Source organism: Phoxinus phoxinus (assembly GCF_949152265.1).
Source record: "Phoxinus phoxinus genome assembly, chromosome: 17".
Lineage (NCBI taxonomy): Eukaryota > Metazoa > Chordata > Actinopteri > Cypriniformes > Leuciscidae > Phoxinus > Phoxinus phoxinus.
The window spans coordinates 7,445,830-7,463,261 of record NC_136892.1 but is presented as its reverse complement, the minus strand read 5'-3'; the positions used below and the strand labels follow the sequence as shown (position 1 = coordinate 7,463,261).

Below are 17,432 nucleotides of genomic sequence, written 5' to 3'. Positions count from 1 at the left end.
TGTGCTCCATTCTCCATTCATTGGGCCTTCGGTATGATCTATCCTGATCACAGATTTGTGGTAATACCAGACTCCACTCTAATCTACTAGAATTCATGTTTTCAGAATAATACAGAATAAATAAAATCTAACATTTTATTTTTTCAGGTAAAAATGTATCATGCCAATTACAGAAGTAAACAATTAGAAGCCAGAATTAGTACATAGTTAATCTAGTTGATTTCTTTCTTTCTTTCTTTCTTTCTTTCTTTCTTTCTTTCTTTCTTTCTTTCTTTCTTTCTTTCTTTCTTTCTTTCTTTCTTTCTTTCTTTCTTTCTTTCTTTCTTTCTTTCTTTCTCTTTCTTTCTTTCTTTCTTTCTTTCTTTCTTTCTTTCTTTCTTTCTTGTAAAAGTTCTGAATGGCTGGTAAATTGGCTGGTGTGGTGGTGAGTGAAAAAGTTAACTTCAAACCCTGAATACAGTGCAGCGCTTCCAGGTTCTACGCCAGATGCTCATTAGATATCTTCTCTAGAAATTAGTGAGTTTTATTGTTTTATTGCAGGGGATTTGACTTTGATCTCAGCTTTATATCATTATGAGTCAGGAAGCTCACATGACAGACTGCAGTGAACGCGCTCAGGTCCGTTTGCAGAGGCTGTGAATTACAGGTTATAATGTAAAAAGACACCTACATCTTGGATGGCCTGAGGGCAACTGTTATTAACATAACTGTTATTTTTGAGGTCATGGGTAAACTATCCCTTTAAGCAGCAGCCCTGTCTCACTCCACGCTCATGGGAGTGCCGTTACTACTACAGTGCAGTAGGTGGCCGTAATGTTCCAAAAGAGCGATCCACCAAGAAACAAGAAGAAGAAGAAGAAGATAACGCAGAATGTCTGAAAAGGGTATGTACTATGCCTTTCTTTTTTCTATCACTTTATACACATTTTAGGCTGTACATTACTTAATTTTTCTGTTTGACATTATAGCAAACCTAGTCCTCGAGAAACGATCTTCAGGTCTGCTACATTACGAGAACATGCGTAACTCATATGAACACGTCCTTCAGTATATAGTACAACTTACATTAAAACCCATTTTAAACGCGTAAGTTATAGAAACAGTTGAAACGATGAAGAGAGTTATATCACAATTATATCTCCTTTAAAGCATAGTAAGACGCTCGTTATCTTAACATTAGCCGAGGCCTGAAAGTCACATGCAAAACCAATTAACATCTGTGGTATGAGTCATTAACCGCACATACCCCTCCAAATTAACCCTTTACGTGAGGTTTTAAAAGAAGCTCTGAATGTGTCTACTTAAACAGCAAAATATACATCCCAAAACTCTGTTTGAAATCGTTCAGTCAGGGACATAGAAACATTTGGTTGACAGATTGAATTAAACAAGCTCCAAAAAATAATAAAACAGATTCTAAAGATTAATGCTGTCAAAGACTAAAAGTTTTTGTATTAGTATTGTTGTGCCTAGTCAAACTTGATGGTTTTATAATTCAAATTGATGGGGATTCAACATTGCATTGCAGATTCGATTTAAACGTGTCTCTTTACTTCAAATCTGTCTGAAAGTGATACTGTGGTCTGTCCGTGTATTGGCTGCAGTGGTGTGCTATTTGTGTCTGGCTTATGTCTGAAGTCCAGCAAGGTCACTTCTTTGGCCAAGGCTACAGTCACGTGAAGACGCTGACTTCCCACAGTTCCCTCTGGTATCTCCTGTATTAAGCTCCTGTATCTAAAGTCTATTATCCCACCTTGATGGAGAACAAAAGCAGTGCATTTAATGTGGTTGAGTTTTTCCGGGTTTTCTAACTGCCTTTCTCCTCGACCTTGTTTTGTATTAGTCAGTCTCTGCCCAGAATAGAAAATGAAAGTAGCCTTTGTTTATTGAATGTTGCTTTCTGTGTATGACACAAGATGTTAGGAATAAGGATGTACATGTCATGCAGTGACTTAAATATTTTTTAAATTTCAATTTTGATGATGAGAAATGTCAGGATGATCCAACTGATCATAATATTAAGAAGAAGTTTCATAACATAAATTATATTCTTGAAAAGAAAACCTTACTAAGTAGTTTTATATAACCTTTTACTGCTATTTCTTTGAAAAAAATATTTTAACAAAAGTGCATTTTGGTGTGTTTATCATGTCTTTAAAACATTAGAAAAATATCTATTTGTTAAACAGTTGTCTCAATGTGGGGGCCACAATGATGAAAGAGCATTTTCTGGGATATTAAACATGTGGTTTGCAAGCAGATTTAAATATGCTGAATGCACTTAACTGTTTTCTGACAGACACTGAAACCTTTGATGTCATGGAATTGGCAGAGCATGTGAAGAAACAAAGGTGGTGGAACAAAATGTTTGGCAAAAATCAATCTGGACCAGCTGCTGAGAAGTACTCTGTTGCAACACAGTTGGCCATTGGTGGAGTGACTGGCTGGTAAGTCATTATATGAACAGTAATGTGCATTAAAGCACTGAGTACAGTATAAACAAACCACGGACTCCTGTGTGTCTTTCAGGTGCGCAGGGTACTTGTTTCAGAAAGTTGGGAAGCTTGCAGCATCAGCTGTAGGTGGTGGCTTCTTTTTGCTCCAGGTAAATTGTAAAAAAAAAAAAAAATCGACCAAGTGCTTATCTTAATTGTTGTTTTGACTGTTTAAGCACCATATAACTATATAATCTTCAAATGTACTTTCAGATTGCTCATCACACAGGCTACATTAAAGTAGACTGGAAAAGAGTTGAGCATGATGTGAATATGGCCAAGAAGCAACTGAAGCTGAATTCAGACAAGCCCCCCAAAGAGATGAGAACAAAATTTAATGAAGTAAGAAAATACTTTATTGTTATATACATTTGTTGTGTATATACAACTTTCATGTGCTTAATTGGCATGACAACATTAGCAAAATTCACATAAAATTAGTCAGCATTTTATTTAAGCAAATTCTTATTGTCTGAGTCTTTGAATAAGTACAGCTGTTTTTTTATTCAAAAGACAATGTGTGACTAAAGGCTAATGTTTTATGTATTTGAGGAGCGGAGGAGAGTATCTTAATCTGGTATTTGCAGTCTAGTCATAGCTAATACAGCCTGTGCATAACAAAGCGCTTTGAGGTAACAAATTATTATTATAACACTTCGCCTTTTGTAAGACAAAGTTTTTTGCCAAATATATTAAACAACAGTAAAAACTGAGCGCCCACATAACTACATTAACCTTTGTAACCTGTAAGTAGATCATAACTTAATGCGATGCACTTACTGTCTCAGAGGCTAATGATGGACAAAACTGAAATCTCCAACATTCGCTGGTGAAAAACCTTGTAACTCCATTTGAGTTGATTTTGGAAAAAATGATATATTAATAATATAACGACACATGCAAGTGTCTGACCAAAGAAATGGCAACAATACTAACTTTGACAAAAAGTGGTTTAATCACTTAAAAAAATACATTTAAAAAATATATATTTCTGAATAGTAGCGGTAACCTGCAATTTTCGCTGGTTTCAAAAAACACCACGCTTAATATAACCTGCCATGGTAACATACCCTCGGATAAACTCCTGTGATCCAACTGCTAATGCAGCACATTGCTTTGTGACTTACATAGGATGACTTGAAAACTGAGCATGGGCATTTCACAACGTCACATTTGCATAGACCATACTATTACAAAACATTCAGTGGCACATACCAATCAAATACAGACATGACACAAATAACATGTTTGAAAAAATATTACTGACTTTAATGCGTTTAATTGATATTTAAAAATATCACAAAATTAGGCTATTTATTTATTTTGTGTCACAATTACGCCAGTATAGGTGCTCGATTAATCTGTCAGTCACTGGAGGTGTCACAACATGTTCCGCGACTCGTGTCAGTCAGGTGTCATGTCAGTGTGTCGCGATAATGTCAGTGACACATGCCACTATCCACTGGCACACGCCAATGAAGACCGGATGTGCCACCGGAGAGGTGGACAAAGTACACAACTTCCTTACTTGAGTAAAAGTACAGATACTACTGGTCAAATATTATTCCGTTACAAGTCAAAGTTGTAAAGACCAATTTTTACTTAAAGGGTTATTAGTTCACCCAAAAATGAAAATAATGTCATTAATGAGTCACCCTCATGTCGTTCTAAGCCCGTAAGACCTCCGTTCATCTTCGGAACACAGTTTAAGATATTTTAGATTTAGTCCGAGAGCTTTCTGAGCTTTCCAGACCCGGGAGAGAATACAATGCTGAATAAAGTCTTATTTTGTGTTATTTTTGGACCAAAAAGTATTTTCGATGCTTCAAAAACTTCTAACTAACCCACTGATGTCACATGGACTACTGTGATGATGTTTTTATTACCTTTATGGACATGGACAGTATACTGTATATACAGTTTCAATGGACGGACAGAAAGCTCTCGGACTAAATCTAAAATATCTTAAACTGTGTTCCGAAGATGAATTTACGGGCTTAGAACGACATGAGGGTGAGTCATTAATGACATTATTTTCATTTTTGGGTGAACTAACCCTTTAATTAAAAGTACAGAAGTACTCGTTTTTAAAAGTACTAAAGTATAAAAGTAAATGTCAATGCATTGTTTTTTTTATTGTTGCATTGTTGACCTACCCTCATATTAATATCAAATTTATTCATAGAACACAGTTCCAGTAGTGGGATTGTAATCTCAGTAATCTCCAACGCTGGACAGATGCTGTATTGTGGTTTAAAATCAGGTTGACGTCAGAAATCAACATCAGTCAACCAGACTTACATTTCCAACCAAAATCCAACATCTGTCTGACGTTGGATGTTGAGTTCAATCTGACGTCAACCCGACTTTCATTTACAACCAAAATTCTGCAACCCAAATCATCCCTGACTGATGTTAATTCTTTCTACTCAAGGACCTTGACAGAAATGTTGTGGAGTAAAAAGTACGATATTTGTCTTTAAAATGTAGTAAAGTAAAAAGTTTCCAGAAAAAAATAATACTCAAGTAAGGTACAGATACTCAAAAAGTGTACTTTAGTACACTACTCAAGTAAATGTACTTTGTTTCTGTCCACCTCTGCGCATAGTGACGTGCCATTGGCTCCTGTGCGTCAGATGCCATGTCACTTAGGCCCGGTTTCACAGACAGGGTTTAGATTAAGCCAGACTTAGGCCTTAGATCAATTAGGACATTTAAGTAGCTTTTATAAACATGCCGTAGAAAAATACATTACTGGTGTGCATCTTGAGGCAAAAAGAATGATTTGACATATTTTAAGATATGTTAGTGGAAGTTGCTTTCAGATAAAACAGCTCAAACCTGCATTTTAGTCTGGGACTAGCTTAAGCATTGTCTGTGAAACCAGGGGTTTATGTTAATACTTAGTACAGTATCTCCAGATCAAAACATGGGCAGAGAAGCAGCAGAAACAAGAAATCTCATATGTAAGCAGAGTGTTACCTAGGCCTAATGTTACAGAGTGAAATGTGGACCTAGGAAGTGGTTAGGACTGTGCAAGCTTTCGGGGGTGTTGATGGACTCCGCTGTTATCAGGAAAATATGCAAGTGAGCGTGCCGGCGATCGCAACGGCTTGTGATAACTGCATAATTTTAATACTCCATAAGATTACAAAAAGTCCCAAGTTTTAGGTCGACACAGACAGCAGAGAGTAGACTGGACACATGACTGCTACATACATGTGACATGTTTAATGTTTTTAAATGCAATAAGCGAAGTACTTGCGCACAGAAAGCCGTCTCTCGGACAATTCAGTTCTCTTCCGCAGCTTATATGGCCAAATACACCCAAAATGTAGTCAAAATGCCCATCTTGGTGAGTATTCACGTAACACGGTTGGTTATGTCTTAAGTAGAGTAAACCATTGAGAAGGAAAGGCTGCATTCTGTGCAGCTCTTAAAGTGACAGCAGCCTATTAAACCTAAATTCCGTCTGTGTGCTTTAATGTTAAAGGGGAACTTGGCAACTATTTCAACTTAATAAAACCGTTTAGAAATCATTTAGATGGTTAAATAACCTGTTCTGCTGAAAATGCTCACCAGAACATCCCGCTCACAAAATACTCCCCCCGCGTTCCCAGGTGGAAAACCAACCTTGCAACATGGGGATTAACGTCCCGGTAAGTTGGAAATAGGAAGTCTCGTGAGAAGCGAGAACGAGCGAGAAACACTAACTGCTTTACGGCAATTCGACATACATGTCAATGTTCTATGATACTGTGTATGATGTATTACCCACCTCGGTAGACACAGTTCCACACGATAAAGTTGGCCGGCTCCGATAATAACATATGCACATGAGCAGCGGTAGAAAGGGGGAGGAGGGTGCCGCAAGTCAGGTTTTTTTACGACCGTGTTGTGGAATATACGCCCCACAGCTGTAGGGGGAGCTTGTTGAGAAAACGTACTCGGTTACTAACGTAACCTCGGTTCTCTCTAGAAGAGGGAACGAGTACTGCGTCGAAGAACGCTACGGGAAAGATATTTCTTTGTCGAGATTGAAGCCTAAAATTAATCCTTAATTTTGTAATATTGTAAAACGCTTTTCTGAAGCATACAACCTAGGCGGAGCAATACAGCTCACCCATTGGCTGCTCTGCCAGAAAAGCACAGCCTATGCGAGGCCAGAGACGCTGACCAATGAGGACGCTTCGCGCCCTTCTGCGTCACCTCCCGCCCAAACAGGCGTGGCCTAGGCCTATAAATACGAGCATAGCTGTCTAACACGCCGATTTTCGTCAATGAAGCGACGCAGCGTGGACACGCACGGCCATGAGACGCAGTACTCGTTCCCTCTTCTAGAGAGAACCGAGGTTACGTTAGTAACCGAGTACGTTCTCTTACGTAGAGTTCTCTCGTACTGCGTCGAAGAACGCTACGGGAACCCTATGTAAACCGCCGTGCGTGCTCTTGGACCGACACAGACACCTAAGGGCGCGCGCGCCCTGGTATACAAGTGCCTACCCCAAGAAGTATAGGGAGAGCGGCTAAAATAGCATCATCCCTTTATAGTAGTGCCTCTTAAGGCATAATAGCATATATATGTAAATATAGATATATATGAGGGGTAATAGCATGCTCATGGGACACATTGTCAGTGAGTGATGCTTAAACATTGAAGTGACCTGGGCCGCAGCGCGGGGCAGGAACACTTATACATATTAAACATTGAAGTGACCTGGGCCGCAGCGCGGGGCAGGAACACTTATACATATTAACATTGAAGTGACCTGGGCCGCAGCGCGGGGCAGGAGTACTTATACATAGTCTTCTAGACCGAGAGCAGTTTAGCCTGCAACGCAGGAACCTCTAGGTTATAGAACCTAATAAATGTAGACGGGGAGGACCAGCCTGCCGCCATACAGATATCTTGTAACGAGATTCCGCTATACCAAGCCCATGAAGAGGCCATGCCTCTCGTGGAATGTGCTCTGACGCCCAAAGGGCATTCCAAACCTCTAGATGCGTAGGCTAGCGCAATGGCGTCCACTACCCATCGAGACAGACTCTGTTTCGTCGCGGCTCGCCCCTTGAAGCGTCCGCTGACCGAAACAAAGAGCTGCTCCGTCTGTCGAAAAACAGCGGAGCGGGACACGTAAGCTCTTAATGCCCTGACCGGGCAAAGGGAGCTATTTCCGTCCTCTGAGGCCGGCAGGGCCGACAGGGAGATGACCTGAGCCCTGAACGGTGTGTTGAGGGACTTAGGCACGTACCCATGCTTCGGTTTCAATACGACTACAGAGTCGTTTGGCCCGAACTCCATACAAGAAGCTCTCACTGAGAGCGCTTGCAAGTCTCCCACACGCTTCACTGAAGCGAGAGCCAAAAGAAACACGGTCTTGAAAGACAGGTGTTTCATGTCAACTGAGTGAATAGGCTCGAAAGGGGCCCCTTTCATAGCGTTCAACACTGTAGAAAGGTCCCAAACGGGGACTGAGGGAGGCCTTGGAGGGTTTAACCTCCTGGCGCCTCTAAGGAAGCGGACCACCAGGTCGTTCCTGCCTAGTGAACGGCCAAGCGTTGGATTAACGAACGCTGATATGGCAGCCACATAGACTTTGAGCGTGGATGGGGTTCTTCCCTTATCCAATAGCTCTTGCAAGAAGGAGAGAATCTCCGGTTCTCCACACTGAAGTGGTGACAGACCTTGATCTGAACACCATCCAGAGAACACCGACCATTTGGAAGCGTAGAGTCGTCTAGTAGACGGAGCCCTAGCTTGCTCGATCGTGTCTAACACTCCTCTTGGGAGGTTAGCGGGTACCCGTTTATGGCCCATACGTGTAGGGACCAAAGCTCGGGGTGAGGATGCAGAATCGAGCCCTTGGCCTGTGAGAGGAGGTCTCTCCTCACTGGAATCGGCCACGGGGCAGTACTTTTCAGTCGCATCAAAGCTGGGAACCAGGTCTGATTCGTCCAGTATGGAGCAACTAGTAGTACTGAGCATCCGCTCTCCTTGATACGCTCCAGCACTTGAGGCAGGAGTGAGACAGGAGGAAAAGCATAGAGCGGACGGCGGGGCCAGACTCTGGCCAGCGCGTTCGTGCTCTTCGAAAAGAATTCTGGGCAGTGAGCGTTTTCCTGGTTTGCAAACAGGTCTATTTCCGCTCTGCCGAACGTTTTCCACAGCAGACGCACTGTCTGTGTGTGTAGGGACCACTCTCCCGTAGGAACGTTGTTCCGTGAGAGTCTGTCCGGGCCTACGTTCAAGTGGCCTGGCACGTGCATTGCTCTTAACGAGCGCAGGTTGTGCTGGGCCCACACCAGTATGCGTTCCGCTAACCTGAATAGGTTTCGGGATCTCAGGCCACCCTGGCGGTTTATGTAGGCTACTACCGACATGTTGTCCGAGCGGACCAGGACGTGGTGTCCTTTTATCCGGGGACAGAAGCGCCTCAGCGCAAAGTCCACCGCCATCATTTCCAGGCAGTTTATGTGCGGTAGTTTGGCCCGCTCTGCCCACTGGCCAAAGAGCGGTCTGCCGTCGAGCAGTGCTCCCCAGCCTGAGGTGGACGCCTCCGTGGACACCACCTTCAGGCTCGAGGAAGTCCCCAGGCTTACACCTGACCGGTACCAGTCTGACGCTCTCCATGGTGTCAGGGCTGAAATGCATTCCTGAGTGACCTTGAGGCGATAACGACCGTGTAACCATGCTCGGCGCGGTACGCGCGTTCTCAACCAGAACTGTAGTGGGCGCATGCGCAGCAGGCCCAACTGCAGCACTGTTGAGGCTGAGGCCATGAGGCCCAGCATTTTCTGAAATCTCCTGAGTGGCACTATGTGGCCGCTGCGGAAGGATTTCGCCATTTGCAGGGTATTTCGCCTGCGCTGTGATGACAGCCGTGCTGTCATAGACAGTGAGTTCAGATCCAGTCCTAAAAAGGAGATCCTTTGACTGGGAAACAGTGAACTTTTCTCCCAATTGACTCTCAGACCTAAGCACTCGAGGTGATCGAGTATTAGTGTCTTGTGGTGAGCGAGTTCTGACGGCGATTGAGCCAGAATTAGCCAATCGTCCAAATAGTTCAGAATTCGAACGCCTCGGAGTCTCAGGGGTGCCAGCGCCGCGTCCATGCACACTGTAAATGTACGAGGTGCTAGAGACAGGCCGAATGGCAGGACTGTGTACTGATATGCCCGGCCCTCGAAGGCGAATCTCAAAAATCGCCTGTGACGTGACGCAATTTGTATGTGAAATACGCGTCTTTCAGATCTATCGCCATAAACCAGTCTCCTCGGCGAATTTGCGCGAGGATTCTTCTGGTCGTGAGCATTCTGAACTTTCGCTTTGTCAGCGCTTTGTTCAGATGCCTGAGATCTAAAATGGGTCTGAGACCCCCGTCTTTTTTCGGTACCAGAAAATATCTGCTGTACAGACCCCCTTCGCTCTGAGATAAAGGCTCTATGGCCCCTTTGCTCAATAGCTTCGCTATTTCGGCTCGAAGTAGATGTGCTACTTCTGTTTTCACCGTGGTTTCGACTTTCTCCGTGAAACGGGGAGGGCTGCGATGAAACTGTAGCGAATAGCCTCTTTTTATAGTCTCTAGCACCCATTCTGAGACCCCGGGAAGTCTTTCCCATGCATCTGCACGTGTGACTAGGGGTTGAATGTAATCTGGGCCCTGGTCGCGAAATGGCGGCGACACGAGAGCAACCGTGTGCTGTGACATGGACGCCGTGGCGTGTGAGGCGGGGGGCATGTTTAACACAGTATGCATCCCGCGCGCGCTCGGCTCTCTGTGTCGAGAGAGAGCGCGCGGGACGAGTCCCGTAGGGCTCGTTATGCTTGTGAATAAACGTGGGCGCTTGGTGGCGGGCACATTTATAACACCGGGGACACTGTGTTTGTGTACTGACTGACCGTTCGTTAGTTTCGTTTATACAGAAACCGCGGAACGTGCAGTGTGTAGTGGTTGTGGGCACTTGGCAGTGGGCACGCTTACTACATGTAAAGCACAATCGATCTGAGTCGATTTTAAGTGTGCAAACCCTGTGTTGAACGGGGCTGCCCGTAGGGCTCGTATATTTGTGAATAAATGTGGGCGCGTGGTAGCGGGCACATTTATAACACCGGGAATACTGTGTTTGTGAACTGACTGATCGTCCGTTGGTTTCGTTTTTACAGAAAAACCGCGGAACGTGCAGTGTGTAGTGGTTGTGGGCACTGGACAGTGGGCACGCTCACTACATGTAAAGTACAATCGACCTGAGTCGATTTTATGTGTGCAGACCCTGTGTTGTACGGGGCTGTGCTTGCACGGGTTGAAAAACCGGGCTCTGGTCGCGAAATGGCGGCGACACGAGAGCAGTCGTGTGCTGTAACATGGCGTGATGCGGGGGCGCGCTTATCGAGCGGGCAGCCCGCGCGCGCGCTCAGCTCTCTCAGCTGAGAGAGAGAGAGCACGCGGTCTCCGTAGAAACCATGTTGACATGTAGCTTGTAGTGATTGTGGGCACTTGAAAACGGGCACGCTCACTACATATAATGCACAATCGACATTGAGTCGATTTTATGTGTGCAAGCCCTGTATTGTGTGGGGCTGTGCTTGTGTGTATGAATGGGCACTGGGTCGTGGGCATACAGTTACACACATTACATCATCGGCTGTGGCCGGGACACCGTGTAGCACAGAGAGTACTGTCTATCAGAACCGACTGACCGTGCATTCGTTTCGTTTTTACAGAACCCACGGGACATGCAGTGTGTAGTGATTGTGGGCACTGAAAAGCGGGCACGTTCACTAACTTACATGTATTGCACAATCGACACGAGTCGATTTTATGTGTGCAAGCCCTGTATTGTGTAGGGCTGTGCTTGTGTGTACGAATGGGCACTAGGTCGTGGGCATTACGGATACACACATTACACCATCGGCCGTGGCCGGGACACCAGAAAATACATTTTCAGATTTACCTGGGGCGTCGTGTGCAGGCAAACGAGCATTGATGCCGATTTGGTGACTGCAAAATACACTGGCACGGTCGCGTATGTTGGGACTGTGCGAGCGAGACATTTTAGTGAAATCCGGCCGTGGCGGGATTTTAACACTGTAGCTTTCCTCGAAGCAGAAGTGCGCATCCTGGCTGAAAACGGGGCTTTCCGGGCTCCGCTGAGCACGGCGCTTTTCACGGCGCGGCACTACAGCGGGCGGAAAGATGCAGCTTCAGTAAAGAACGCCAGGCGAGTCCGCAGAGTCACCGTAGGCATCAAATCACAGTGATGGCAGCCGCCATCGACGAGAGCTGAAGCTGCGTGATCATACCCAGGCAGGAAACACAAGCACGTGGTCCCCGTCGCTGAGCGGGGCTCTACACGAGCCACAGGAGGTGCGAGGCATCTTGAAAAAGACGCTCGACTCTTTAGTGGTGAAAAACTGTGTGACGCGACGGCGAACACACACACAAAACACACACACATAATGTAAAGGATATTCCACGCCGGAGAAGCGCAGCAGGGAACGGCGGCTGAAGGCGGCGATGACCAGCGGCTTCAGGTAAGAGGCGCGTCCTGCTGAGGTGCTTGTTCCAAACGGCTGTGGCGGCTCGAATCCAATCCAACGATGCGTGCAGCTTCGTGAATTTAAGAAACTTGACGTGTTAGACAGCTATGCTCGTATTTATAGGCCTAGGCCACGCCTGTTTGGGCGGGAGGTGACGCAGAAGGGCGCGAAGCGTCCTCATTGGTCAGCGTCTCTGGCCTCGCATAGGCTGTGCTTTTCTGGCAGAGCAGCCAATGGGTGAGCTGTATTGCTCCGCCTAGGTTGTATGCTTCAGAAAAGCGTTTTACAATATTACAAAATTAAGGATTAATTTTAGGCTTCAATCTCGACAAAGAAATATCTTTCCCGTAGCGTTCTTCGACGCAGTACGAGAGAACTCTACGTAAGAGAACACACAACAACAAAAGTGAAAATCAGCGAAGAAATTGCTAGTTACCGTGTTCCCCTTTAATCAAACAGTAAAAGAGAAAATCACTCCATGCACTTGACTGAATAACTTTTGTAGATTTAATAAGAATCTGTATATTTAATTCATACATATAGTGAAGAATAAGCAGTTTTTTATTTTAAAATTGAATCAATTTATGTTGTTAAAGGGGTCATGAACTGGCTTTTTAAATATTGTTGTCTGAGGTCAACTTATGACTTTCGCTTGGTTTTTACATTCAAAAACATCAAAATTAATAGGCTATTTTCTACCCTGGTTTTGAGCCTAGCTCCCGAAACGCTCGGTTTTTATGGGCGTGCCGCATTGAAGACTTGGGAGTAAACGCCCACTGGTTCCTTGCCGCTGTTTCCTTACCTTCTGGCTTGCTTAGTTGGGGACATTTAATATTCAACAATATTATAGATCTGCCTTAAAGGTGGACGATGATGAAATTATTTTTATTATTATTTTCATGTTATCACTGTGAAGCTGCTTTGATACAATCTGTATTGTAAAAAGCGCTATATAAATAAAGATGACTTGACTTGACTTGACTGCTATGATTGGATAACAGTTTTGCATATTACCGTATAATGAGTTTCATGTAATGCGTGAATCGGTGGGCGGGGCTAAACAGGCGGTGTTAAAGTAGGCGTTGATCTTGTGCGGAGGCGGTGTTTGATACCCTTTGACGTCATAGATCCCCACTTTGAAAAACCTGTCGTTCGCTGTGCCTGGTGTCAATAAAAGCTTTTATTCGACTAACAAGGAAGTTTTCAGTTCTGAAACTTACAGGATATTCTTATAGTATAAGATAAGACCTACTTCCAGGTAGATTGTTACCATCTCCAGTTGATTTAAACTACTTAATTTAATTATTGCACAAATAGTGGACATGAGTCTTCCAACATTTAAACTATTATCTCATAGCCATTTTTGATTTGTGCAGCTAAACAAACTTGTCACACATCATTACTGTATTCTCGGGTCTTTCCCATAGTGATGGATGACTTTAGGAATTTGGCCCTTGTCACTACATATTTAGAGCCCAGTTAAACAGGAAGTCATGACTTGAGGTGAACTAAAAAACGTACCACATGAATAGGAATATACTTCAGTAGGAGTTCTACTCATTAGAAGTTGTAGGGATGCCAATAATTTTGTCACACATTTTAAAGAAAAACAAATATATATTTTTATTCCACATTAAAATGTAAATACAATTAAAGGTTATTTTTTGTGAATATTTTAAATGAAAGACTAAGAGGAGAAATGGCAAAAACTAATTTTCAGTCAACTTTGCTAATTTTTACCAAGCAATATTTGTGTAGCCCACTGTATTAAATTTTACTGGAAAACTATAAACCGGCAGCTTTACGGTTTGCTGTTTTTTTTTTTTATTCAGCTAAGAAGTCACGCCATGATGTATCGATCTCCTTTTAGTCACACGTCTTCATGTGATACGAATTCGCAGGTCAGAGTTCACCAAACTTTATGGAGCTTATAATATGACAAAATGATTTAAATTTGAATTATTGACAAGTGTAATCTAACAAAATTTAATATTATGTGAAATTTTAAATAGTTCTGGGACCCGAGTCCGCGCAGTAGCGATCTCGGGACCCGAGTCCGCGCAGTAGCGATCTCGGGACCCGAGTCCGCGCAGTAGCGATCTCGGGACCCGAGTCCGCGCAGTAGCGATCTCGGGACCCGAGTCCGCGCAGTAGCGATCTCGGGACCCGAGTCCGCGCAGTAGCGATCTCGGGACCCGAGTCCGCGCAGTAGCGATCTCGGGACCCGAGTCCGCGCAGTAGCGATCTCGGGACCCGAGTCCGCGCAGTAGCGATCTCGGGACCCGAGTCCGCGCAGTAGCGATCTCGGGACCCGAGTCCGCGCAGTAGCGATCTCGGGACCCGAGTCCGCGCAGTAGCGATCTCGGGACCCGAGTCCGCGCAGTAGCGATCTCGGGACCCGAGTCCGCGCAGTAGCGATCTCGGGACCCGAGTCCGCGCAGTAGCGATCTCGGGACCCGAGTCCGCGCAGTAGCGATCTCGGGACCCGAGTCCGCGCAGTAGCGATCTCGGGACCCGAGTCCGCGCAGTAGCGATCTCGGGACCCGAGTCCGCGCAGTAGCGATCTCGGGACCCGAGTCCGCGCAGTAGCGATCTCGGGACCCGAGTCCGCGCAGTAGCGATCTCGGGACCCGAGTCCGCGCAGTAGCGATCTCGGGACCCGAGTCCGCGCAGTAGCGATCTCGGGACCCGAGTCCGCGCAGTAGCGATCTCGGGACCCGAGTCCGCGCAGTAGCGATCTCGGGACCCGAGTCCGCGCAGTAGCGATCTCGGGACCCGAGTCCACTCCTCTCCGAATTTCTCCTTCGTCTAGAAAATTTGAATCTGCAAATATCCATTTTAAAAAAAATACAGTCTAATAACTCAGAACAAACAAAAAAACCCAGCTGTTTGAAAAACATGTCTATAAAATTCAGCCATAAAAACATTTCAATTCCTTGAATTTCAAATGTTCAATATTCGTTTAAAGAAATCAAATTCAGAACTATTTAAAATCCCAAACAATATTAAATTTAGTTAGATTACACTTGTCAATAATTCAAATTTACACAATTCAAATAATTTTGTTATATTATAAGCTCCATAAAACTTGAGCTTGTGTTTTTCTATGTCACACATTCACATGCATAAAAAGAATGGAAGTCAATGGAACGAAAAGTGTAAACATCCCTTAATGCTTATTGTCATTGATTTACAGCCCTTAATTACGTCCAATTTTCTCTTTCCATATAGGTGCAGGTATTCGTCAAGAAGAACATTGTTCTCACAGGGGGCTTTGCTGGAGGATTTCTGATTGGCCTGGCTTCATAGGAGCTCTCTCATTGATATCTTATACTCTGAGGATGTCTTCTAACTATGTATACAGCAGATTACAGCTTTTGTCTGATATTGCAGCTTGTATTTAACTCACAGCTTGTATTTAACTCGGCACACCTTTATTAGTTCTCTATTTATCAGATTATGTGTTCATAAGAAAACATTTAAGCTTGCTAGAATCTATGGTTTCAGTTTTTGAATGTACACTTTTTTTTTTGTTGTTGTTGTAATTAACACCTGTTAAATTTATTTATTTGAACATTTTGCTGTATTACTTTGGAGCAATCAATTTCTGAAAAATGACTTAAGTCAGTTTATGTAAATAGTTGCAACATTTGAAATTGCCCCAGTTAAAAACCCATACCTAAACTTGCAGAAATATGGTTCCTGAGCTAAGTGCATTTAACTGTACAAACTTGATCTGTTTTTGTAATAAATCGGGACATTATTTAAAAGACCAAGGGTCAATAAAATGTGCAATTTTAACTGATAATGGCAGAAATGTTAAATGTAAATTGATAATCAGGTTTTAAACAATGCTGGTTTGCCTTTCTTCTCTTTTTATTGCTGTTGTTTATGAAATCCATCTCTATTTTGCCAAATTACAGCTAATGCTTACCACATTGTGATATGATATTCCAGTTTCTTTTTGATTTTGTGATCTGAGTTTCATGTGACAAATTATAGAAATCCCTGCTGTATTTTCAAACTAGGAAATCTTAACTTGACCAACTGGTGTTCAGTGTCACTTAAATAAAACATGAAATGAACTATAAACAACATATATATAAAAAAGAAATTTACTCTGATGGACACTAGATGTTAAATGAATAAACAATATTCTCACTAAACTGTACAACTAGGTTGAATAAATGGTGACAGCCAAAGGCAGCTCACTGATTCAATGAAAGTTTCAATTTGTAATATATTAGAGACAGGAGAAGAATGACTGTTAAATCCACACAATTACATAGTCTGATAAATTTGTATTTCACATGTCCTTAAAAGTCAACATTGATCTCTTGCAGCAAATATACACACATATACTTAATATCCTTCTATTGAATTAATGTCTTAGTGTCTTTTGATTTGTGTTCCTTGGCAAATCCAGAGCAGCAGACAGAGCTTTCATGGACTTCGCAACACTTCCTCATGTCTCGAATCACATCCTCACAACGCCTTTCAATGTATTTGTTGGCTGTTAAAATACAAGTCACAAAATTAAATGCTTCAAATCATCAGCCTGCGATATTCATGCAAGGTTAACTTAACATTGCTACCTTGTAAACATTTCTGTATGGCACAAGCCTGCTTTTGACATGGATCTTTCTGTGACATCTTATTTTAGGATATGAACAACCGAGCTCCAGTTTGAGGAATAATTCCAGTTAAATCCGTCAAACACTTGTAAACAGCACATGAACAATGACGCCGCTGACTCTGCAAATGTATTTCTTCCGGTTGAAAAACAAGAGCCTATCGAACTTTTTTTTTCTTCTAACGAGCTAACGAGCCGACTGCGTTCGTTTCATAGACAGTATATACGTTCGTTTGAAAGATTATAGGTGGTACTTCCGGTATGGGAAAATTCCACTCAAAAAGGCTCAAACATTCTCTCCTCAAACTAATTTCAAATCATAAGGTTGCGCATTAAATAATCATTATTCGTCAGTTGACTGAATGAGCTGTAAAATTTCCTTCACGTTCTCATCTTCAGACGTCAGAAGAATATATTTTTTATTTTATGTTATTATTATTGCAGATAACGGGAACATACAAACGAATAAAGCATACATCCACAACTATAATAAAGGAGACAACAGCAAAAAAGAAAGGAAAAATAAAAATATATATAGGCCTACATAAATAAAAAAGAGAGAGGGGGGCCATTACATCACATAAAAATGTTCACATGAAGAGATCAAAGGCAGAGCAAATCCTAACAGTCCATATAGCTTTCTTATTCGTTGATGATAGATACTGAAATCACATTTAAATAAATTTCCATTTCTTTTAAGAAGACAGAGAAGACCAGTTTACAGTTTTAAAATTTGCATTTGTGAATGTAAAATTTGCTTAGGATT

At 43.0% G+C, this 17,432-nt stretch overlaps 2 protein-coding genes across 3 annotated transcripts; one reads left to right on the top strand and one right to left on the bottom strand.

Annotated features, from left to right (window-relative positions):
- The first annotated feature begins 536 nt into the window (after window positions 1-536).
- fundc2 (fun14 domain containing 2) lies at window positions 537-16,128 on the top strand. Of its 2 annotated transcripts, XM_079584907.1 has the most exons (6): window positions 773-884; window positions 2,300-2,447; window positions 2,530-2,605; window positions 2,709-2,837; window positions 13,866-13,934; window positions 15,265-16,128. In XM_079584907.1, the coding sequence occupies exons 1-6, from the start codon at window positions 872-874 to the stop codon at window positions 15,340-15,342; spliced, it is 513 nt and encodes a 170-aa protein (XP_079441033.1). In that variant the 5' UTR covers window positions 773-871; the 3' UTR covers window positions 15,343-16,128. The 2 variants fall into 2 exon arrangements, with proteins under 2 accessions (XP_079441034.1, XP_079441033.1); XM_079584908.1 differs by lacking the exon at window positions 13,866-13,934 and having other exon boundaries at window positions 537-884.
- A 153-nt stretch (window positions 16,129-16,281) lies between these two features.
- cmc4 (C-x(9)-C motif containing 4 homolog) lies at window positions 16,282-16,826 on the bottom strand. The gene is made up of 2 exons (XM_079584909.1): window positions 16,629-16,826; window positions 16,282-16,546 (listed from the first exon to the last, which is right to left on the bottom strand). The coding sequence occupies exons 1-2, from the start codon at window positions 16,684-16,686 to the stop codon at window positions 16,407-16,409; spliced, it is 198 nt and encodes a 65-aa protein (XP_079441035.1). The 5' UTR covers window positions 16,687-16,826; the 3' UTR covers window positions 16,282-16,406.
- Between the last annotated feature and the right edge of the window lie 606 nt (window positions 16,827-17,432).